The following is a 25521-nucleotide window of genomic DNA, read 5'->3' on the forward strand; positions in this document are numbered from 1 at the left end:
TCAGGCAATTCCTTTATTCATTGCTACTCCAGTTTTAGGGCTACCAGGTCTGGACTCAAAACTCAAGCCCACTGAAAATTGATGACTGTGTGCGCCATCAAGTTGGTGTCAGCACCTAGAGACCACATCGTTTGATTTTCTCAGACCACTAAATGGCAACTAATGTTCTGTATTTCTTTTTGTCATCTAGAGGTCCTGTGGGAACTTGCACCCCAGATCTGGTAGCCCTAATCCAACCTTAGGTTTGTGCTAGCATCATGGATGCATTCCAAAACCTGTGTTCAGCTTAAAGGGAAAAACTGGAACCATCTGCTTAAAAATCTAGTCTTCGGGACAAGAGATTCTCCTGTTTTGCCTCATCCAAATTCCAGAGAAATGGGGGAAGAGACATCTCCCTACTCAAGAACAGATGGTGGCAGTTTAACTGCCTGCCCCAAGTGGAACTCTTTCACTGGGGGGGACAGGCATACTCAGACATCCGGAATGGAGGTGGGGGGTGGAGAAGCACTGGCTTCCTTGAAATGTGAGACCTCCTGGTACAATTGCATATACAGTAGTAAAAACTGTAGTGTTCCCAAGTGGAAAAAAAATGCCCTCCAAAGGAGCAAGGATAAACATACTTATGTGCTTCATTCTTTCTTTTATTATTACTTCATGCTACATTTGATGTTGCATTTATCAATAAAACGCCCTAGTTTTAATTACCTGCCCTGAAGAAATAATGGTATTATTTTACGCGCGTCCACTCTGAAGGCTGCTTTTCTAGGGCATTTTGGGAGTTAAATCCGGCACTGTCTGCAAGGCACCGGGAAGGACAGACAGAGCTCTAGTTTTAAGTGTCGCGATAGGGGAGGCTACTTGAACCGGGTAAGGACGGCGCTTATGATTCGCTCGCTCAAAGTAACTGCACCTTACGGTTCCTTTCCATCCCCTGGTATTTGTAAAACACACCTTGCGGGTGGACGTTTGCGAGATAGGAGCGGATGCGCGCAACACGCGGGGGGAACCAGCCGTACTTTGCACTGTTCCAGGAGATCATAGGAAGGCGGGGCCAAGAAGTTGCACATCCGACAGAAACGTGCTTCCTTCGCAGGTCTGTGGCTCGCTGGGGTGGCGCTTCTCCTTTTTTATCGGCTGAATTTGGCGAAGAATTTCCAGGTTTCATTGAAAGAGAAACCCAAGAGGAGGCGAGGAGGAGGAGGAGGAGGAGGAGGAGGAAGGGAGGCAAAGTGGGAGGGGCGGCGCTAATTCAAAGTAAACAGACCAAACGCTGCGTGTGGGAGCGAGCGGGGCGGGCGGACCCTTTACGCACATTCCAGACTCCTCCTCTCCCCCGGTTGCGTATGCCGCCTGACAGCAACGTGGGGCAGCCGCGCGATCTTACCCATATGGGTCAGGCTGAGGGGCGGTTAGGCAACTCGAGCAGCTTCCCGGGGATGAGTCAGAGGACGGCGGGGTCGGCCTGACGGGGCGCAGGCCGGCCATGCGGCGTCAGCCCGAACCGTCCTCTGTCGCGTGCTCACCGGTGCAGAGGTGCCAGCAGGAGCAGTCGCCGCCGCGCCCCGCCGCCCCGGACTCTCCGCCTGGGCGCCCCGGCCGCCTGCAACCTTCGCGGCGCCCCGTGACCCTCGCGGGGCGCCCACGGCAGCAGCAGCGCTAGCGCCTTCGCCTTCCCCATGGAGCCCAGAGAAGCCCAGGACAGTAGCGGCGGGAGCAGCCCGGAGCTGGGCCGGGGGAGGCAGCTGAGCGTGGGGGAGCTGCGCTCGCTCTTCGAGGCTCGCTGCGCGGTGGCTAGCGGGCAGCTGCCTGAGCCGGCCAGGAAGACCTGTCGGCCCCGCAATGGGGTGCTGCAGTCAGTCATCCCTCAGCTGACGGTAACTTCCGAGGAGGATGGCGGGGAGGCGCAGCGCAGCCCTGCCGGACTGCCCCCGACGGAGCCGGACGGTGCCTGGCTGACGGCGGACAGTTCGCTGCACCTGCTGCAGTCCTCCAGGCGCCTCTCGACGTCGTCGCTGTCCTCCACGGGCTCGTCGTCGCTCCTTGAGGACTCCGAGGATGACCTGCTGAGCGACACGGAAGGCAGGAGCCAGGGGATCGTTCACTTGGAGCACGGCGAGGAGACGCACCAGGTACCCGACGGCCGGGGAAGAGCCGGGAGGCCGCTGCCGGAGCGGGGCTTCTGCCGTAAGAGGGGACACGTACGAGCTCTGCCTCGCTGCCAGCAGCGGCTCCTTGGAAACCCTTCGAAGAGTTAGTCGAGCTGAAATAATAACCTGGTTAATCAAGGGCTGGCTGGGCATTTCTCCTTCCTTGGCTTTGCGAACTGGGAGCGCGACTCCCTTACTCCAAGGGAAGGCCTCTCCTGGGCATTTTCAGGGGGCTCCCTTTCGGAGAAGCTGTGCCTGTGACTGCAGGTGAAATCAAGAATAGGCGTTTTGCCACGTAGATTCTAAGTAGGAGAAAGATTACCTAGAAGTTTGATAAATTTGAATGCAAGGTTTCCTCTTCGTTTGGAATGTGTGTTGACTCAAGGGGAAATACCACACCTGTAGTTGTCAGATGTCTCACTTTTTATGTCAACTGCGTAGGGGAAACCAGTTTCCCTAAATGTTAAGTATGCAAAGCAGATGGTTTCACAGAAGACCCTGGTGGACACAGTACTTGGGTGGCTGTAAAATCACTTTGATTTACTATGTATTGTAGTAAGATTTTTCATCAGGAGAAACAGTTCACCTGGTCCATCCATGTTGCTTGTTTTCATTTGTGCGTATAACCTAAAATTTAGCAGATGTCCTCTGCCCCTCATTTCAGCCTGAAGCACTTGATGGAACACAGAGTTTTACCTTGCTAATATAAATTGCTGGTATTTCTCAGAAGTGAGAATGCTAAAAAAAGAGTAGGGATTTCAGTTTTGAACTGTCTCATGCCTGAAATACTTGAGTTCAGGGGGTCTATGCAGAAACCAAAAAATGATATTTTAGGTGGTTTTTGGTCTGTGCCTGGAACAAAATGCGGCTGTTTTGATTCAGGGAGAAGGGGTTTGGAGGGGGAGCAAGAAAAAACCAAGAACATTAGCAGTTGAAGAGAGACAGGGAAGCTACTGGGAGAAAGGGGGGGGGCAGACAGGCAGATGTGATATATCGTGCTGGAACATTGGTGGCAATGGTTTGAGGGAGGGAAGGTGCCGGGAAGGTGGGTGCTGGCTGTGCAGCCCTGGAAGCTCCTGAGGGAAGAGAGGCGGCAGTGGACACCACCCTTGCTCTACTTGCCCATCCAGATTTTGCTTAGTCCAAAATGCAGAGCAAGGAAAGTGGTCCAGATTTTTGTTCTGCCAAACTGTGGCTGATCTGAAACAATCTGCCACAACCTCCAGAATTTCTGAGTTGGAAACACAACATTTCTCCCATTTTATGCACTCCCCTAAAAAACACATGCCATCTGAATGAGCTAATTATTCATTCTAGTTTCTGTCTTCAGTAGTAGTTAGAAAATAAGCTGGACAACTAGTAAATGTTAGGAATTTTAAAAAATGATATATATATATTATATATATATATAAGGGTAACTGTATTATGTCTCACCTATTGTCATATCTTCTAAAAGTTGTGATCTTGAAATACCAGTAACTAGAATTGCATTCAAGAAACTAAATATATAAATAAAAAATCATAGAGATAACCATGGACAATGCAGTAGTTTCACCTGTAACTTCTCTGCTACTTGACTCTATTAAGATAGGAGGTCTCAAAACTTTTTTTATTCTCTGGATCAGAGGTTCCTAAACTTTTTGTCATCACACCTCCCTTTAGTGTAATCTTAATGTACAAGCCTCCCTAAAAATCCAAACACCAAAAGGAACACAAATGAACAATGAAAACAATACAGTGAAACTTTATTTTTAATAAAGACATAAAAAATAAAATCTCAAAGTTTGTGCCTCCTCCACCACCATGTTACTCAGTTAAAACTAGTATTTTTGGAAAGGTGGATTTATTATTACAATGTACAACTAACAGGTTCTTCCCACCTTCTTCCCTGGACTTTGTCTGCACCTCCCCAAGGGAGGTACACCTCACAGTTTGGGAAACCCTGCTCTAGATCATTTGAAAACTTTAGAGGTTTTGATGCATACTTAATACACATATATACACACACACACGTACATAATACAGGTAGTCCTTGTTTAGTGACTGCCATGTTTAGCAACCATTTGCAGTTGCAACAGTGATGGAAAAGTAACTTTACGACCAATCCTTGTATTTATGACCTTTGGAGATCTGTAAAGCAAAGGAAAGCTGAAGTAAGATCATAAGCCCAGTCACAGTTTCTCTTACCTTTGCTTAACAACTGAGTTGCCAGTCCCAGTTGTGGCCACTAAACAAGGCCTACTTGTATTGTAAATTAGACAGAAATGTTGCTTTAAAATTAACATGAAGAAAATATATTTTCTTCAGCATGAAAATTTTATTCTAAAAATCATGGACTCTAAGAAGTGCTCTTTGTAACTGGAAGAACTGCAAGGAAAAATTGTCAGTTATACAACACTTTACAATCACAGGTTTTAGGCAGGAATTTGTTTGCCTGTTTAATACTGCAGCCCTGATCATTAGGCAGTTGCAGGAGATAATGCTTGTCTTTACCAGCCTTTCATGAACTACTCAAATGCATCAGTGGTTCAGAGGCAATAGCTTCAGAACCTCAAAGCCAGAGAGGCTGGATTAATGCCAACTCACAGGGTTCAGTCCAGACTTTTTATCAGCTGGGTATTTGTAAGTTACCTTCTGTAAGGTAATCAACAAAAAGCAAAAAGTTATTTTAATAATGGAAACATACTTAACAAAGTGACTCTTGAACAGTTGTCATTATTTGTATAACAACTTTAGGAACTGATTATAGGATATTTTGCAGGCAGGCAGGCAGGCAGGCAGGCAGGCAGGAAGGAAGGAAGGAAGGAAGGAAGGAAGGAAGGAAGATTTGAGACTGTAGGAATTAAGGCTGTGCAGAGCTTCAGGTTCAATTTCTAAAAAGGAACTTTAGAGTGTTCCTTAATGCAACATCTGTCTGCAATTTCTTAAAGCCACCATCCTTTTTCTTAGGATCAAGCGGCAGGCAGCTGCATGGTTTGGGGGAAAAAAGCCCAACTTCTTTAAGCTACAGTCGTGCCCATGTGTACTCCAAAGCTCTCTTTTGGAATTGAATCTAAATCCATGGGCTAGTGATATGTAAGGGCATTTTAGTTTATGTTATATCTTCCATATAATCAGTTCTGATCCTCATGCGCCATGTTTGAGAGAGACAGCATGTGAATGGGATAATCCTGGCTTAGTTTGGCAGCACTTTCAGCGCATGCTTTTCTCAAATGTCACAGTCTCAGGGACTGCTGCCAACACTTAGCCATGGTTGTCCAGTTCACATTGTGTTTCTTTTCATACAGACCCTTTCCCTGACCTTTTTGGCATACCACAACTGAATACTTCCTGAGCTAATTAACTTTAGTTTCCTGTTTAGCCCAAATCCAGAATCAGATTCTGATTCTTAAATCCTCATAAAATTTCTTTAAGGTAGGGTTGTATTCTTACTAAAGGTGTAGTAGGAATTGATAGAATTGGTTAATTTAAAAAGCTGTTCTTTTGGTTGATTAAACCAAGTTTCCTAACTGGATTTGAAAGGCAAGAACATAACAATAAATGGGGGTCTGCTGTGAATCAGGAAAGAGGTGTTATAAGGGAAGAAGGGAACACTTCTGATGAAGCTTACACAAGTCAGATCTATAGATGGGAGTAAGGCAATTTGACATAGCTCCATTCCTCCATGGAAATGTTTATGACAAATATCAACAGGAAAGGGGGAAAACGTACTTCTGGGGAAGCAGTGGTGAACTGAAGATGGCTCTGCTGAGAGTGGAGCTGATGACCGCAGCAGAACAAGGAGCTGGTGAATGAATCGGCTTCTTGGAATTCCTCCTTGGACAAGGAGAGGATGTAGGATCACCTGCAAGTGCACCAGACGGTAGCTCCCTGCGAGGAGACCGTAAAACAGTGGTCTCCAGTGGGCTTAGAGCTCTGGGAGCTGACAAATTGCCATCTTTGCCTGAGCCACAGTTTGGTGCCTTCAAAAGGACACTGGGTTCGCATATTTCCTTTCTTAATCACTTCTGGAAATTGCTTGTTAACTACTTTTTGGATATTAGGAACCTTCAGAATGGCAAGTTTCATTACACCGGGTGAGTCTCCTTCATCCTTAGCAAAAGAAGTTTTATGCAAGTTTAATGACTTAAAAACTATTTTGGAGTAAACAACAAAAGGATGATTAGAATGTTGGTTTTGGAAAGTTATAAATGGACTAAGAGTCCAGATGGACTTGAAATAAGATTTTGAAATTAACTGTAAGAATTCTTCCTGTGGGAAAATGTTTTCATTTAGAATTTTATAAAAAAAAAAATGCAGATTTTGAAATTAAGTTTAAGAAATCTTCCTGTGAGATTTCACAAATCTGTGAAAATGCTGTTGTTTAAAAAAAAAAAAATGATAAGATGGGACTTTGGACACTAGCGGGAGCCAGAAAGAACTAAAGATTACAATTAAAGGAGAAGAGACCCACTAATAAAGAATAGAGCAACATATTGTAATTTGGAATGAATTCTGGATTCAAAAGAGGCTATAGAAGAGGAACATGCTTTACTGGACAAGACTGAGACTGAGGCTGATTTGAATCTGAAATGACAGGTTACAAGAATAGTATGGAAAAAGATGTTACATTGGATATACAAATGAAACTAGCTGAGGTCATAATAATTAAAAGGGATATACAAATAATATACCAGAAGAGTGACTTGGATAAGTTTTTTATTTTGGATTTACAAAAGGGACATGTTAAAGTTTTGAAGAACTATCTGAGAATAGACAAAGAGAAAATGAAAAGAAATCAAGTTCTGGGACACTAGTTAAAGAGATTAAAGATTAAGATTGTTAAAAACAAAGGGAAGGAATATAAGGTTAATATATACATATGTTGTTATTTGTGGTAGCTCTTAATGGATTTTTACCAACCAGGACCAAATGATGAGGCTTTAAAGATTTGTTTATAGATAAAAGATGAGATATGGGAAAAAGAGATCTTTTGTTGTATTTTTAGAGAAAGTGATAAGTTATTGTGTTAAAAGTAAGGGAAAGGAATATAAAGTTGGTTTATTTGATTAAGGTTAAATTATATATGTTGTTATCTCTTAATGGACTTTTGCTGATTAGAATTGAATAACTAAGCTTTAAGAATTTGTTTATAGGTAAAAGATGAGATATGGGAAGAAGAGACCTTTTGTTGTAGTATTAGAGAAGGTGATAAGTTATTGAAATTGTACTTGTGATGAAGGGGAAGATATTTCTTTATCTTTTTTTTCATACGTGTGTGTCTTCTTTTTTAGTTTTTTCTGTGCACTTTTTTCTTTTTACTCTCACATTTTTCTTAGTTTGTATTAGTTTTTTACCTTTGTGCCTGCAAACTTTAATAAAAATTATTATAAAAACCAGAAAAAAGAAAAGAAAGACACAGATTTTTATATTGTGCTTATTCCTCAGAAGCTGAGAAAAGGCATTGATTTATCAACTGTTGGAAAATAGGTGGGTAGACCTACTTTCAGTATATCAAAACACTGGTCAGTAGAGTCAACATGGAGCATCCTTGCCCCAGGTAATTGCGTATGTTTCCGTACAGAACCCACCTTCCATCTAGACTAGAAGTCTACTCTCAGGCATGACTTGAACAACGGTAAGAAGTGAAAGCAGTACATCCAACCTATTATAAAGTCTGAAAGAGAGTATCATCTGAAACTTCTGGTAATACACAATACATTAATAAAACATTTTTCATGTATTCTAGTATTGTGTAATTTCCAGTTTGAAGGTAGTAGATGTCTTAGGGTGCATATCCAGTGCATCAGGTTCAGCACTGATTGTTATGTAATAGGCTGCTTCCTCTGAAAATTCACCTTGTATATCTAGGGGATAAAAGCTGAGTTATGTTCCTAGATATAAAAATAGTTAGGAGTTTATAAATCTTTTATAATAACAACAGCTGCCAGCCATTTCTTTGTAATAGTGACATCACTTGAATCTTCATAGTTTATTGAGTTGCATTTGGAATCTGATATATTATACTATTACTATTAGATTAAATATTTTTAACAGTTGATTGATCAGCTGGTATTCTAGTATTCAAAGTTTGTGTCTTAATGTATCAGTTTTAAAAATGCTTCATGCTGTGAGTGAAACTTGTTTGGAAGGTGCTGGAAAGATTAGCCCATATTGGCAATAATACATTCTTAGCAAATCTGTTCTGCAGTTAAACAGGTGCTCTTATACATAAAGTCAATTTTTAAAAGAAGAGCAAGTGGTTATTCATAGATTTTATGGAATAATATGTGTATATTATAATAATTTTCCAAGGGAGATCAGATTAAAATCTGTTTTCTTTAACAAATTCTCTTATCTGCCATATTGAGAGCTTACAGAGTGGCTGGTGTGGACAAGTCAGTCATTTGAGAAATTTGGCACAGAATTTTTTTTAGGGATATTGCTGCAGTTCTGCTAGGGAGAGATGAACTGAGATAGGCTAATAGAAGGCCACAAGCTGCTGTAATACTCTCAGGGTTGAGTTAGAATAAGAGTGGGTCACCTTTTAATGGCTGGGACCTACAGTTAACATTTTTGGAGGGGTGGGATGGAGCAATTTAGGTGGGACTTTCAGTTTTTCTTTGTTTTGGGAGAAGTTACATTTTTCCCCTTTGTTTTAAATCTGATTAGCTATTCTGGGCTTATACTACTATTATATGCATTTTCTGCCTTCATTTCCATGCGTGTATTTGGAGAAGATATAGATTAGGTTATGAGCCACAGTCATACTTCCGCATATGCAGCATTCCTTGCTTACAGTAAAGGAAGTTGTGTTCAAGTTTGGCACATTGAGGCCAATATGTGCAAAATAAGGGGTTTGCATGGGAAGAGAAGTCAAGTGATTAGGCATTTTATGAACTTCGGTCTGGTTTTAGGCCATAAAATCATATTCTCTTAGCACTATATATTTTAAATGGACTGAAATTACCTCTTTTTATATAGTCTTAATTTTTGTGCTTTATGTTCCTCATTATAAAACACGACTAACAGTAAAATAGCTACATTCATAATGGAACAGGAAAAAAAGTAATCTAATACAAAACTACAAGAAACAGCTGAAATAGTGTCAGTTTATATATGGCTCCAAAGGCTACTGGAATAGATGTAAGGAAGCAAATGTATCATAAAAATTACTTTGCATGTTGTTTATCTATCTGTGACCACATACAAATAGAGATTATATCTCAAGTGTCTTGCTATGCCACTGGCAAAATTAGAATTAATTTCCCCCCCAGTGAATCTAATTTGAATTGAATGCTTTCAAAAAAATATTTTTTCCCAACAGAAGGCAAAAGTGAGCTTTCATACAAACCACCAGTCTAGTCATCTGGTGAATCTGAGATCCAGAAGAGATGTGCCCATAGGATTTCTTCTTTTCTTTTCTTTTCTTTTCTTTTCTTTTCTTTTCTTTTCTTTTCTTTTCTTTTCTTTTCTTTTCTTTTCTTTTCTTTTCTTTTCTTTTCTTAAAACTTCTTTTAAGGTGTTAGGGGTTGCAATAGGAAAGCCCAATTCATATTGTAATGCATTTGAGACTTCCAAGTCCATACCCCTTAGGCAAATAACATCTTTCGGAAAAGGAAGAGCCACTTTCATTGCAGCTGTGGCAAAGGGAGAAAGAGTTAAACCACCCTAGGACTTTGGACCCTAATCTAAATCTTTAATAACTGTAGGAGATAATGTTCATTAATCAACTTAGTTCAGCCCAGTGTAAGTGGCTTTCATTCTTAAAAACAATAATTCATTCAAGTGAGATTTACTCTTGAAATAAATCCCATTTGAAATAATTTACTAATTCCAGAGTAAATCAACATTCAGTTTTCCTGTGTTCCTTTCCACCTCTGCATTGGTGAGAAAATATAATCCTCAATCTATACTGAATATGTGCTGCTTTTGTGGATTAACTAATTAAATAATTAATTAAACGTTGCCACACCACAATCCCCTAAAATGATGAATGAATTTACTCATGAATTAAACTGAATAGCATAGAAATCAATAATAAAACTGCTGTGATTGGCAGATGGGTCCAGGCAAAGCAAGAATTGAGTTTTGATAGTGGAGTCCTTGGTGCTTTCTGAGCTTGGTGTATACTTGCAGGTGTTTCATTATCCGACTAGGTAACATCATCAGTGCTAGTGTGTATGGGGTTTGCTCCCTGTTTATATACAGTAGCTTGCCCTACCAGTGTTGGTGGGGGTGTGATTTTGTCCTTGGTAGTTCCTTGATTAGGGTATTGTTTTCTGCTTGATTGTCTAGGATTGGTCTAGGATGCTCCCAGATGCTCAGCTGGGAGACTGTGAGCATCCTTGACCAAGCCTAAATCTAAAAACGCTAGGGAATTCCTGGAAGCTTGGCATTCAGACAAATCAGCCATCAATAGACACATAGAAATAAACCATATTTACGCACCATTCAAAAGAGACAACAAAAAGATCCCCTCCAGCAGCCAACACCCAGATAAGCAGGGATTAATTCCAGACAAACAAGCAGAAAACAATACCTTAATCAAGGAACTACCAAGGAGAAAGCCACACTCCCACCAACACTGGCAGGGCAAGCTACTGTATATAAAATGGAGCATACCCCACACTCACTAGCACTGATGATGTTACCTAGTTGGGTAATGAAACGTCTGCAAACAAAAACCAAGCTACTTTCCTTGCATAAGTGTGGATTAAGTGACAGTCCCTCTAAATTTCTCATGCCCTCCCTCTGAGGCTGTAATCCTCAATTTGAGAATCCCTGAGTGATAGATAAGAGAAAATCAGAGGCAGCTCTTAATTGACAAAGGAAGCCAGACCATTTGATCTAGTTGCAACTTGTTTTGTATAACCTTAAAAAAATACCTAGCCTACTGCCCAGATTAGTTGAAAGCTAGTTCTGATTTAACATTTAGCAAATTTCACTGCAGGGAAAGTTTAGCATTGGGTCTGAAACTGGACAAACTATTATTGGTTTATGAGGTATATGAAGGTTGACTTGTTTAAGGTGGGTTTTCAAACTTTTTCAGCCTGTGAAACCCTGTCGATCAGAAAAAAAATTCCCAGAACTCCTAATAAAAAAACATAGGGATGAGTTGTCATGAGCACAAATGGCCCCTGGGATTTGGAGCTCCTGAATGTCATCTGACAAGTCCCATCCTTTCCGCTGTTCTTTGGAAAAATTGCTATGGGTGCCTCTGGCTGGGTCTGAGGAAACCTTTTTTTATGCCCTTATCAAGTTCACGTAGAACCCTACGGTTCCACAGAACACAGTTTGAAAAACTCCAATTTAAGACAGTCTGGACTGCCAGTTTTGTTTTAGACATACTGCCAAACTCAGTGTGCTGAAGAAAAGAGTGAAAGCTGCCGCCTTCTTGCAGTCACACCTGGGGAAAAGAAGGGAGAGTCCACAAATAAGGTTGAGCTTATGCACCTCATGTTAAACCATCCTCTTGTGTCCAAATCAAGCTGGAGTTTCATGTTCCTGAGATCTTTTGGGCTGTTTATATTTGGAAAATTAGCTTTTCAAACTACATTATTGTGGCTCGCAAACAGCTGAATTTTGCCAACTGTATAAAATTGGTCAGCCATCCCTAACTTGACACTACATAAATTTATTTATTAATTTGTATCCCAAAAATAGAGTACATACATCTTTCTTCCCCACACGTTTTTACCATCATGGCATCCCAGGGAGATAGGTTGAGTTGAAAGGCAATGACTGGCTCAGAGTCAGCAAGTAAGGTTCTTTATTGAGTCAGCTAAGTATTTAACTTGGTTCTCTTCATTTCTAGTCCTAAATTCTAACCACTATACTGTACTGTATTCAGTTCCCGTAATCCCCACCAAGAAAGGTAGGTAATTGGATGGATGGATGGATGGATGGATGGATGGATGGATGGATGGATGGATGGATGGATGGATGGATGGATGGATGGATGCATGCATGCATGCATGCATGCATGCATGCATTCATTCATTCATTCATTCATTCATTCATTCATTCATTCATTCATTCATTCATTCATTCTCTTACTTGTTGAGGCAATCAACCGTCCAGTCAGTACAGTGAAGCACTGCTTAGCTCTTTCCCTTCTGTTGTTTGGCTCTGCAGATTCATCAGGGAACTATCTACTTACAGTGCTGGTTAGCACTAGATGGGCTAAATGGGCCTTTACTGAGATACTGGCCAGCATCAGTCTTGGCAATAAGGGAATCTTATAAGGGGCCAGACTGTTTTCCAATATGCAGCAGGCACATGTTGGGTTGACTGCTGAATATAAATTATTAGATTCAAAATGGATGGCATGCTATGTTAGAAAACAATTGTCTCTAACCATACAACTTTAAAAATCTACTAAATAACCAATAAAATTTGTGGTGATACAGCTTGCCTTTTGAAGAATGGGAAGAGAGGGAGGCTTTACTTAACGTGATCTTCATTAGTCTGCAGGATGATTCTTACATACTTTTAGTTGGGGTTCTCTGAGCTGAGGGAGATCAGTCCTGAAGCAGAAGTCACAGAAAGCAAGACCACGGCAAAAAATGTGATCTGTACTTCGGCATTGATGTCCCTAAGCCCAGAGAACCCCGACTAAAAGTATGTATGATGAACCTGGCTACTGTTATAAGCCTATTCGTATAAAAAAGAATTTTGTAGCACTTTTCACATTTTTCTTTTATCTGTTTCCATCTTTCTTATTTGCTTAAAACTACAGCACCCACATTTCATAACTGTGAACTAAAAGTACCAGTCATTTCAGTTCAGAAACAGAAGCAGGTTACATAAACTAACCATATACAACATGTATATTTTAACTTGAAATTTCAGGGAAAGGTTTCTAATGGATTTTTAAGTGGTGGGTAAGGAACTGACTTTTCATGCTGGATCGACAGAAATATCTCTGAACTCTATTGTTCTCTCTTGTATAATGTATAATGCACATTTCCCATTTTTGCATTCAGAATATATTTGTGGGGGTTGCTCTAGACTCAGTACCCTTTTGATCCATGTCGTTCTTTCTAGTTACCACTTGCTACCTGAGAGCTAATTTGTGCTCTATATTTTCTCCATTGGGATTCTGTTAACATAGATTCTAGTACCTTATTTGTGGTTCTTTCATATTGCCTTTTTCTCACAAAAAAGGCTCATTTCATACAAAACAAAAAGGATTAGAAACCAGAATAATTAATGTGTCATCTGCCATTTTATTATTATTTTACATTCTTTCCATTTAAAACTGATGCAGAGTGTTCCTCTGTAGCATAAACTTCATTTACAAAAATGCCTTTGAATCCCATAAATACTGGAAGATGGGTGCATCGGTGTTTTGCTTGGAAGAATGCTCAACTGCTCATCAGGAAAAAAAAAAAAGACAGAGATAAATGGTGGAAGTTGGTAGAGAAAGTCCAAGGTTGCTTCATTTAAAAGCAGTAATTTTTTAAAATAAGAATGGGGAAGGGGGAATCTTTTGGTAGACAGGAAACATAACAAACTCTGCAAATCACTGGTGACCTTCTACTTGTGATTTGTTTTTAGTGTAATCAAAAGCAAACCAGATTGATGGACATACTGCCAAAATGTAAGTCTGTATACTGTATCAGCATTCCTCAGCCTTGTGGCCTTGAAATGTGTTGGATTTCACTCCTGTAATTTCTAACTAACTCGAATGAACCCAGTCTATGTTTTATTTGTCAGTCTTATTAAGCTTATTATGCTGCCTTCAAAGTAAGTGTGAAAGGAAACTTTCTTGATGGAAATACTTCAAAGAACAAGGATTCTTCTTAGAGGCAGCAGCCAGACAGGTTTGACTGGGAGGAACCAGTATAGTTTTGCTCAGTAGTTTTGTGGAAAAGTTGAATTAGGTACATTCTATGTCTTTTAGTGAACATAATGCAGTGAAACCTGTTTGTAAGGTATGGAGTATCTACTGCAACCTTCCCAAATGTCTGCCCTCCCAATGACTAAAACTCCCAGAATTAGCTACAGTTGCCAGAAATCCTGGGAATTTTAGCTGAACACGTTGAGTGTGTGTGTGTCAAATTGGAGCTGGTTGGTCTATTTTTTTTTAAAATAAACTTGATTCATTTGCATTATGGCATCTTCATGTTTGAGAAAGGATATTATGCTTAGTTTCTGAGATGTGCTGTTTCTGTCCAGTATTTGCATATTTGTCTGTATGAAGGCTCTGTTATATGTTTGAATGACTACATTAAGGAATGACTACTTTTCTCACTTAGTAGTTCCACATTTTGTTTGTTATTTCAATATGGATAAGTTCCCACATTGCAATATTATTTGCCTTAGCATGTTTTGTGAATCCAACCATTGTGTTTTTTAAACTACAACTTATGACTTGTGTTTACGCAAACCATAGTGAAATAAACAATGCCACAATGTGATATATGGATGTGGACTATATATCCTGTGAAAACATAACCATTGTATTCAGATTAAGGTCTGTTAAATTGGGCTTTTTTGAGATTATGGTGGTTCTTCTGTTCATTTGTCCTAAGTGTCAGCTATTAGGAGATATAGTGCCACTGAATAAAATCTTTTCATTTAATTTTCATTGACAGAAACATTTTGAATGAGTCGCTGTGACAATTGCCTTTAGGAGAAGATTAGTACCTTTGTAATCTTGTTTGTTTCTTCCCATTTCCCATTTTTGAAGCCTTTCCTCTTCAAAAGTTGTACTCTGTGTGATTGTGCAATTCTGCACAGTATTTATTATGGCAAGTAACAATGACAGGAAGAAGCTACAAATGTTGATCAACAAGAGGTATTACTTCAGGACAGAAAGCCAAGGAGAATAAAGGTCAAGCCTCATCCATCTATACAGATGGATATTGGAGAATAGTTCAGTTACATTTCCCCTGTGTAACCACACACCACATATACATGTGTGTCTAGCAAACATAACACAGAAAATACAAATAGCTAGTGATCACTATGTTCATAGAAAATGCAGGCACATACTATCTTCGGTAGATGCTTTGGGCCAGTTAACAATAGCCACATGGCCTGATAATTACAATATCCATGATATGCATTTTTTCTACCTGCCTTGGTAAAAGAAATGACATTGCAGTCTTGTTTATCTCATGTTCGTTTGCTCTTCAAGATTGTAAGATGCTAAGAGTGAGATTGGGAAAATAGGAGGAGGAGAACAGGGCTACGTCTTGTAATGCCAACAGACTTCACTTGCATAGATTCAGCCCCAGCATGTATGAGGCTCCATGCTGTACATTCTGAAAAAGAGAGCCTTATTTAATATAACATCTGAAACTGTTCTTAACTATTTCCCCTTTGAAATTATTTTTGGGAAACTGCTCCAGATTAGTTAATGTTTGTAAATTCCTCAAAGCTTGCTTGATCAAGAGATCTATATAAATGCAAAGCACTGTTCTTGTTTATTTTATGATGACAATTAGATACGGAAATGCCTTGACTTCATAGTCTAATTGAGGAAACAACTATTAAGGGTTTTTAAAACAGTGAACTACTTAATTTCCCTAAAGTGAAGTGGTACCTGTTTTAAATCTGAAAGAATGAATCACCTCTTCTCAATCCCACAGAAACCCAACCAGGTTTGAAGAGAAACATACTCTTTCTATACTGTAATGAAGAAGAGAGAACTGAAATCAGGACTGAGTAGAAAAACAATCAAAGATGGTGTTTAGGTATGTAATTCAGATATCTGTAGTGCTGAATTCAAATGTTTCCCTTCCCCAGATGGAAAATCATTCTGAATTTGACTATGTGTCACCTAAACCTTTTCTTGCAATATGAAGCAAAGAAATATTATTTTTATTTTATAAAAACTTTTGCACAAGGAAATATAGGGGCTATGGTTTTCAGTTCATTACAACTCAAAAATTGGAGCCAGAGAATTTGACAATTCTATTCCCACTATTAATGGAAACATCTGAACATGCTTTAGCAAGCATCTTTTGCTTGGAGGTTGTTACTGAGCCATTTGTTATATTTCTGCTCCCTTCTTCCCATAAATTAAGTTGGAGCAGGGGTGGAATGGTAGTAGATAAGTTGGCAGAAGTAACCTTTAGGGTGTGCCTTTAAGGTTTGTTTTTTCTGAACTTTCTCAGAGAACTCTTGGAAAAAAGAAAATGAGCTTTCTTCCAGAATGCTCCAAGAAAACGTAGAAAGACTGCTGTGAGTTGAATCCATGATTTTCATGAACTGATACAAGAATTATAGTCCTGTTCAGTTTGTAGATTTAACTGAGAATACTGATTATTCAGAGGCCCAATGTTTCTAAGAAGCCATTTGTCTGATTTCATGCTAGTAACTAATAGGATATTTAAAGATAATCTGTGTTTGCTTTCAGGACATTATTATTTTACTTATTTGTGTTGTGGTAACACTTAGGTGTCAGAGTTCCACTGTCTTAGATCGATACAAATATACCCAATAAAAAGTCCAGATCCTGGTAACAGAGTAGCATAATATAAAAAGGCAAGCCACATTTGTGTCAGTGGCTGCTAAACCTGAAGGCTGTATTTCTGTACCTGTATTTAAATCAGGATGCCTCTGAATGTGAGCAGGATAGTGATGTTACGCCTATGTCCTTGAGGGCTTCCATGAAAAAAGTAAAGGATTCCCCAAGATGAGGTTAGTTCCTGGTCCACATAGCCTTCTCAGCATGTTTTTCAACAACTCTGTCTAGCCTGCAGCCTTGGGTGTTTCTGGTAGTCTTCCTTCCAATTCTTAACCAGATCTAATCCTGCTTAGCTTTTTTTGGAATCAGCCAAGGTTGCCAGGTCTGCCATCTGCTATAACAAAGCTGTCCTATCACATCCCACTCCTATTTTAAAAGCCAAAATGCTGAGTGAATCCTTTATGTAGAATGATTAACATTCCTGCAGCCTCACTTTTTTCAAGAGCTTTTCTCTCAGCTCAGATGTCCGCAGATGGAAAAAGGAGCTATATTGTGGTAAGCTAGGATGTTCTTATTCATTATCTGTATGCCCCTTATGCATGCTGGAAATATTTACTCACCTGGCCCTGAGTAAAGTATAGGAATTTCTTAAAAGAGAATCCATTCAAATTATAAAAATGCAATTTCCAGTTACATGATAATGAATGTATTTATTGCAACCCTAATTTTATAAATTTTTAGAAAGCTCCACTTCCAGCAACAGGGTTATACTCCAAGCATCTGATGCAGAGGACTGTAATCCACAAAATGTTTGAGGTGCCATGAGGTTCTTAACTGTTTTCATAACTTTTGATCTTTTTCTGAAATACTACAGATATCAATTTGGGGCTCAGTTCTACATGTGTAGCTTAAACTATAGCTTTAGAGGAAGACATGATAGCCATACTTTTCTGTTTTGGAAAATATTCTTCCCCATTGCTAGGTTTTCTTTGACCCTGGCATTTGGCACTGTACATCAGGGGCCAGGCCAGGAAACTTTGATGGGTTCCTACTGTGTTGCAAATCTGGGAGATCAGCCCTCTGGGAAGAAGAGCTCAAAATTTGGAATTTGTTATTTTGTTGAATGAAAACAGCTCTAAGAGCACTTTTATTCATAATAACACAAACCTAGGTGTGTTTAGTCATAAGTAAACTCCATTGAGTTCAATGGAATTTACTTCTAGATAATTGTAAACTGGATTTTAGTTTAAAGTATATTTTCTGTGAATTAAATTGTACAGGCAAATAAAGCCTGTATTAGTTACTCTATAGTTAAATATTGTTAACTATAATATATATAGTTAAATATATTTAAATTCCAAATATATATTAGTAATGAACCCATGAATGCACCCAAACTTTTGGGACACCCCCCCGTGATCCTTGTTCCTGTCTTATGATTCTCCTTTTTGTCAAATATTTCATTGATTTCTGTTACTGGCTTATTACATTTTAATTTGATGTAGACTTATGGGTGGTTTTAATAGTTATTGTATTATATTTTACTCTGTTTTGTAAGCCATTTTTGTAAGAGCTTAACATGAAAGTATGGGATAAAAATAACTTAATAATAATGAGTAAAGTCTAGGACAGTGTTTCTCAACCTTGGCAACTTTAAGATGGGTGGACTTCAACTCCCAGAGTTCTCCAGCCAGCAAGGCTGGCTGGGGAACTCTGGGAGTTGAAGTCCACCCATCTTAAAGTTGCCAAGGTTGAGAAACACTGGTCTAGGATATTGGGATCTGACTGACGAGTGTTTTACCAGAAAAAGGTAAAATATATGTTAACAGTGCTATTGATCTGTGTGCTGTGCTGTTGAATGGCTTTAACCATTAAAGTTTTATGGGTTTTTAATGTTGCATTTTATTATTAATTGTAATAATTGTAATTGTAATAATTGTAATTGTATAAAGAATATCATAGTGCCCTAAATATATTGCAGTGTATCTAGAGCTAACATAAATGACTATCCTAGAATCTTCCACAATGTGGTGAGTTGAAAAGGAGTAAAGACAGCCACAAATAGTTGTCTTTAAAAAAAGAAAGAAAGGAAAGGAAAAATACTTATTCCTACTATCACCTCAGCCTAAATATGCTGAAGTAATTTGGAAACTTCTTATGAATACCTACTGTTTGATTTAACTTTTTAAAATATGTAACCTAGATACTTTAGAAAATATTGGACTATTATTTTGATCAGTAGTAATGTGTACAAAATAGGAAGAAAGGCGAACCACTCTTCTATTAAAGAACTTCCTCCCCAACTAAATAATTAAAAAGATGATTATAATTGTTACACTGGCTTATTTAATACTCCTTTACAGGCAAGCTGTGCAAATAAATAAAGCATATAATAACAATGTTTATAACTGTGTTTGGAATGATGTGGCTGGGTTTAATTAAGGAGTGTTGTGATGTTTTGCTGGAAGTCTCTTCCTGTAGAGGAGAAGGCTCAAGACGGCTGTGAGCTAGGGTGCACAGTCCAGCATTCACAATTTTTTTTTCAACAATATATGCCTGGATTCCAGGTTTTAGGTCAGATTTGTCTACTGATCAGAACATGAACTTCACAGCCCATTGCTAATAATAATAATAATAATAATAATAATAATAATAATAATAATAATAATAATGCGGGAATTCAGATCCAAGATCTGTTAGCGTACGTTCTGATTTGATTCTAGAGTTCCTGTTTTACTCATCCTTGCAGCTGCCTTGGGAGAAGAATTTTTGGATAGATTAGGGTTTTTTATTTGTGGTGTGGCTGATCTAGCTATTTATCACCATTGCACAGCTCCTTAGCCAGCAATTTATAGTGGGTCTCTTAGTAGGCTGAGTATCACAGTCCTTAGGCCAGAGACCTTTGCCACAGTGAAACTGCCAAGTTCTGACCGGTTATCATCTGAATGCTCTGTGACATTTAGCAATTTGGATACTGTTTCCAGGAAATGCTGAATATGTATCCTGGAAACTGGTTACCAACAGTTTACCTAGTCCAGTGTTTCTCAACCTTGGCAACTTTAAGATGTGTGGACTTCAACTCCCAGAATTCCCCAGCAAGCCCTGCTGGCTGGGGAATTCCGAGAGTTGAAGTCCACACATCTTAAAGTTGCCAAGGTTGAGAAACACTGACCTAGTTATTTCTCAGGGAAGGGATGGGATCAGTCATCTCTAAGTTTAAAGTAGAGAGGAGCTGCCAACTGGCTGAAGTTCTCAGAGTGTAGCTTCTCAGGAGCAGACTCAGTAGTCTGTCCAATGATCGGCCGAAGGGGAACTCTGTGAACTCCAGTTCACATTAAATGCGTTTTGGAATTGTAGATAGTGAGGGTGAAGTGGGGCAATTGCAGTTTGGATTTGAAGTGTGTTAGACATTATTTGCCAATGAAATTGAATGAATGGTAATTAATGGTAGTCAAGCTCAGGCTTTCAGTGAGGAATTTTCCAGGTTAAAGAGGATAGAAAGAACATGAGTTCTGTTCTTCTACAACATTCCTATTATTACCCTTGTCTAAGGAGTTCTCTAAAGCCTTGCAGACTGATATTTTTTTCACGTGAGCTTGTCCCTTCTTTGCCTGAAACTGAAACGTTCAGAAACATCACTGTAGTTTACCGGCATTTATAATGTATAATATAATTTGCTTTTCTTCTGTTCCGTATTTGATTTTGGTCCTAGGCAGAGCTCTAGGTTGATGGGGTCATTGTGTTCACTGGGAATCTTGAATTCAGAGTGAAATGCATGGGTTGTTGCATACTTTAAGGAAACAAACCCTAACAGAAATAAAGCACAGAACACTCCCCACACCAAAGTTTTTATTATTTGTATTTATAAGTGGTCTATAAAAAAAATCTAGATATGCACTACACAAACAGCATAATGCAAATTAAAAAGTCCATTAGTAAAATAATCCTGACAAAAACAAATACAAAGCCAGTGTGATAAAAATACGGTCTTGCAAAATACAGGAAAAAATGAGCTGAAACCAGGCAAGAAACAAAACAGTAGTTAAAACAAATGCCTTATGGAGCCAAGCAGAAATGGTGTAAAATAAGCAGCTTTCTGAATAATGTGTTAATACTATGCATAGTTGAAACAGTCTGGAATCTTTCTATGGCATTTGGCAATGCTCCTGGAAAAGGCACAGAATGAGCAAAGCTTAAGAGAAACTTTGTGAAGCTCTTGGGTTTAAGGTTCAGTGATCTTTTCCTAATTCATTCCATCTTAGGTTTATACATATAAACATAAACCTAGGTGTGTGTATGTGTGCATTTGAAGGGCATCCTGATCCAGGAAGGGGCGTAACTGGTGCACAACCCGAAGCTGTGCAAAAGCCCTCCTGGCCGTGGCTGCCACCTGCTCTTCGAGCAGGAGCCATGAGTCCAGGAGGACCCCCAAATTACGCACTGGGTCTGTCTGGGGCAGTGCTACCCCATCCAGCACCAACGATGACAACATCCCAGATACAGAGGAGCCATTAACCCACAGCCACTCCGGCTTACTAGGGTTCAGCTGGAGCCTGTTGTTCCCCATCCAGACCCTCACAGGCTCCAGGCACTGCAAGAGGGTGGTCACGGCATCACTTACCTCACCAGGGATGGAGATGTATAATTGGGTATCATCAGCATACTGATGATACCTCATCCCATGATGGCGGATGATCTCACCCAGCGGTTTCATGTAGATGTTGAAAAGGAGCAGAGAGAGAACTGAACCCATGGCACCCCACAAAGGAGGGGCCGAGGATGGGACCTCTCGCTCCCTATCACCACCGATTGGGATCAGCCCTGAAGAAAGGAGATGAACCAGCACAAGACTGTGCTGCCCATCCCCAATTCCCTGAGTTGTCCCAACAGGATCCTGTGGTTGACGGTATCAAAAGCCGCTGAGAGATCAAGGAGAGCAAGGATGGCTGCACTTCCACCATCCCGCTCCCGCCAGAGATTATCCATAAGCGTGACCAATGCCATTTCTGTTCCATAACCGGGCCTGAAACCTGACTGAAAAGGGTCCAGATAATCCGTTTCCTCCAGAACCCTTTGGAGCTGTGATGCCACCACTTTCTCAACCACCTTCCCCAAAAAGGGAAGGTGGGAGACTGGACAGAAATTATCCAGTACAGAAGGATCCAGGGACGGTTTCTTGAAGAGAGGGTGCACCGATGCCTCTTTAAAGGCAGCTGGAAACTCCCTCCCGCAAGGATGTATTAACTATTGCCTGGATCCAACTGCATGTCACCTCCTGAGCTGCTTTCACCAGCCAGGAGGGGCATGGGTCCAGATGACAAGTGGTGGCCTTCACAGTCTGGAGGATCCTGTCCACTTCCTCAGGAACAACAGGATCAAACTGATCCCAGATAGCTGGGTAAGAATGATCCCCTGGTATCTCCCCAGACCCTGCGCCACGCTCGGAGTCTAACTTGGAACGAATCTGAGCGATTCAGATTCAGAATTCAGAATCGCTCACCAGTTGGTGAATGAGTGCTGAAGAAAGTTTAAATATGTAAAGTGACATCTTTGAATTACTGCAAAAGAGCAAATATTTTTGAAAAGAAAATTGTAAAATTATTTTTCAGAATGAACCCAGGATTTAACACCTGGTGGCAATCAGATCTAACAAACCATGATGTATCATCCCAGAACATGCCCCACTGAGTTTTGGGACTGAGTATGCCTCCCTGCTACTTCCGTCTCCATGCATGATGAGAAGAAATTAAAACCTCTGTTTCTGGCTTGTTCAGTAACTATTTCCTTTTTCATGTGAATATTGGAAACTATGGTTTGTACAAACTATCCTTATCAAATTAGGAACTTGATCTGAAATATTGATTTGTTAACAATCATGGTTTATGCAAGGGCAACCTCATTTGCCATATTTGGATGAAACAGGAAACCAATGAAGATTCATTCCTCTTTCCTCCCCCCGCCCCGGATAGCTCAGACCTATCCCTGTTCACCATTTTTACTTTCCAAGAATGCTTTTGAATCCAGATAGCTATTCGAATTTGTTAAGATGAACTATTTTATTCAATCACAAGTTTCAAGAGGTATCAGTGGAGGCAGGGGTCCTTTTGAGCACCACATTATCTTCCCCTGGTCTGAAGTAGAGATATCTTCCTTGCATTGCAGAAAACCTTATACAGTTCTGCTCCTGAACATTCATAACTGCTAAAACCAGTCTCTTTCCATTCTCCACACCCGTGAAAGAAAACAGATTCCATTTTTCGGGGAAGAAAGCCGCAACAGTTTTGTGCATGTTAAATGAGCAATGTAAATAGTGGATCTATAACATTGGGCTACTGATAAAACCTGATCTGAAACTTTCCCCTTTTATTGGTGCACTTCTAATGGTTGCTTGAAAAGGACAGTATTTGTATGAGGAAACAACTTCTCAGCATTTAAATTAGCTGTTTTGCTTACAGGAGTCCTTGGTTTGCCATCCCCTCCCTGGGTATTGAGTGGGGTGAATAGCTTTGCTTCATTTTCTATTCACAACGAGCCATTGCTTCATGATCTGGCACAATCTTGACTGTCTTTCGAAGTCGCTTACTAATTTTGGAAGGCAACACTTCTTGCTATTACAGTGCTCTGATTCTATTCAGGGAATGCTGGTCCTAATGGGAGAAGCCAGGAAACCACCCAGTTTTCTGCTTTATACAAAGCAACTGTTATGGGTGAATTATGCTGCATCTGTAATTAATATGGCCAATACAGTACTGTGAATTGTTTGGAGGAATCTCAGGCTAGCTTCCCTATACTAATAGCGTACCAGAAGTCAAATATACACTTAATGTGTAGCCCCCTTGCTGCATTTCTCCATTTTCTAAAGCACTGAATGAATGTATGCAATAAAAGACAAAGGAATTAGAATGAGGTACAATTTGTTTAGCAATTAATTTTAATGAACAGTTAACTAATATAAATTCTTTACTTTGTCCCAGTCTTGCCTTTTGTGGAGTATATGTCTTGTGCTTTTGTATTTATACTTCTGTGTATGCACACATACAGTATGTGTATGCACATACATATACTAGTGTTGGGTTTAGCCCAAATAACTCCAAGAGACAATACAAATCCAGTTCAACTGTGTTTATTAGCTATAACCTCTATACAGAAAATCTCCCCAGACTGAAACCTAGCTCCCAAGCTAGCCAGCCACAACACCCTGAATTCCTCAGGGAGGTGCCAGCCTCATCCTCTTGATCTTCCCACGCTCCTCCTGAACTAAGAACACGCTTATCTCCCTGAGCCTGGCCTTCATAATTCCATTCCATCACAACTGGTATGTTACATGCACATCATAATAAATTAGGAGTGAGCGATTGCTGAGAGGGGTTTCATCTGGAGTTGGCAATCCTAGGCTGAGAAGGTGGGCATTAACTGTATTTATAATGTCACCCCTTCCTTTTGGGAACGATCATCTTCAATTTAAGGGGAACTTTCTTTCTGGTAAATACAGTAGATGCCCTTATTAATCTCCACCAGTTTCTGTAAAGACGAGGAGGAGTTTTCTGCATAATTAGTCAGGGAACCGGTTGCTGTTAAAAGGAAGATTTTTTTTTTTTGTAGATAGCAATTCAGAGCTGTCTATTTGCAATATGTCTCCATTGTCAGTTCAAGAAAATGCAACTATTCTGCCACACTAACACTGTTGCCCAATGCTGTTGTTATATATAGTGGCAAGTGAAGTGGCATCTCCTGGCTTTGTCTCCTTCTCCTCCCACAGATGTCACTAGCCATTGGGAAAATACCCACCAATCAATTGCGTTACATAAGGATGGGGAGGAGGTGAGTTTCTACAAGTGACTGGACTTATGGATTTAGACATTCAGCTGGGACCAAGACAGCTGATCTTCTGGGTGGGTGGGGGAATGCCTTGCAGAGCAAGAGAGGCTCTCCTGGCGTTTTGAGTAGCCCTCCCCAATCTGGCATAGCAATGCTGGGCTCTCTGCTGTTCTAAAGAGTTGCAAAACAGGAGAGGCTGCCCTGCTTCACTAGGTAACCCTCCCTCCCATTATTAATCTCAGCAGCCAGGGAGGAGCCAAGTCTTTACCCATCAAGTCTCCAGTTCCACTGAGCTGCTAGCCAGGCAACCATTTCTCCTTGTTTTTCCTGCCATCCTCCCAGCCCTGGCAGCTGATTCCCAGGCTACAAGGGCTGAGAGGAAAAGGAAGGAGCTGCACTTGTTAGCTAGCCTGAAAAAGGGGATAGGCCCTGGTGGCATTGCATTCTGAAGCAGGAGAGATCCTGCTTTGTCACACACCCTCCCAGGGGCTATCAGCTGTTTTTTAGGCTATTTTTAAACATGGGTTTAGTGGTCTTCTGAAGTAGAAATAAACCTGTTCAAAATCCCTGTTCAAAAAATGAATAGCAACTGGCAAGCATGGGTGGGGTTTTGTCCTGTAAAGTAATGGCATAAAGAAAGCTGGTCTCCTCTGGTTTCCCATGGATCCCTTCTACCTGCTCCCATTTGTCCAAATTTCTAAGCTGGGAGTTGGATGGGAGACCTGGCAAGTACAGGGGGAGAACCCAGTTTGAAAGAACAAGGTTCGCCTGCTGCCTGTAGCCCATAGCAGAAAGAACCAGGTTATCCTGCTCCCCAAAGCAGAATGGCCATGGAAAGCAGTGCCCAAGGATTGGAGGGGAGGGGACATGCCTGCCACAGGCTAAATTAACCAGCAGGTGCAAGGCTGTCCCACCCCAGAGGATGTCTGTATGCAACACTGGTGAAGCATGTCATATTGCACTCATGACAAAAGTGGTTTGGTTTATTGCCTGCTTAAAGAGAGAATGCTAACATTGGAAAAGCTAAGGAGGACTCAAATTTGAGTTGGGGATGAGATGAAGCCAACATTATGAAGATGTGGTAGAAAAAAAGAGGTGGCTGGGGCATGTTTGTGCCATGGTTAGGCACATGTGAGAAGGTCTCTGAATATGCAT

At 40.4% G+C, this 25521-nt stretch overlaps 1 protein-coding gene across 1 annotated transcript in view; it reads left to right on the plus strand.

The window, feature by feature from the left end:
- Positions 1 to 1238: 1238 nt before the first annotated feature.
- Positions 1239 to 25521, plus strand: part of ITPKA (inositol-trisphosphate 3-kinase A) — a 66063-nt gene continuing 41780 nt past the window's right edge. The window contains exon 1 of the mRNA XM_088145483.1: positions 1239 to 2129. Within this exon, the coding sequence (XP_088001609.1) occupies positions 1677 to 2129 (453 nt within the window). The 5' untranslated portion in view covers positions 1239 to 1676. The remainder of the gene's footprint in view (positions 2130 to 25521) is intronic.

This window comes from Python bivittatus, unplaced genomic scaffold, assembly GCF_059951505.1.
Source record: "Python bivittatus isolate LINGU-HERP-01145 unplaced genomic scaffold, Pbiv_v1 ctg000480_np1212, whole genome shotgun sequence".
Classification (NCBI taxonomy): Eukaryota; Metazoa; Chordata; class Lepidosauria; order Squamata; family Pythonidae; genus Python; species Python bivittatus.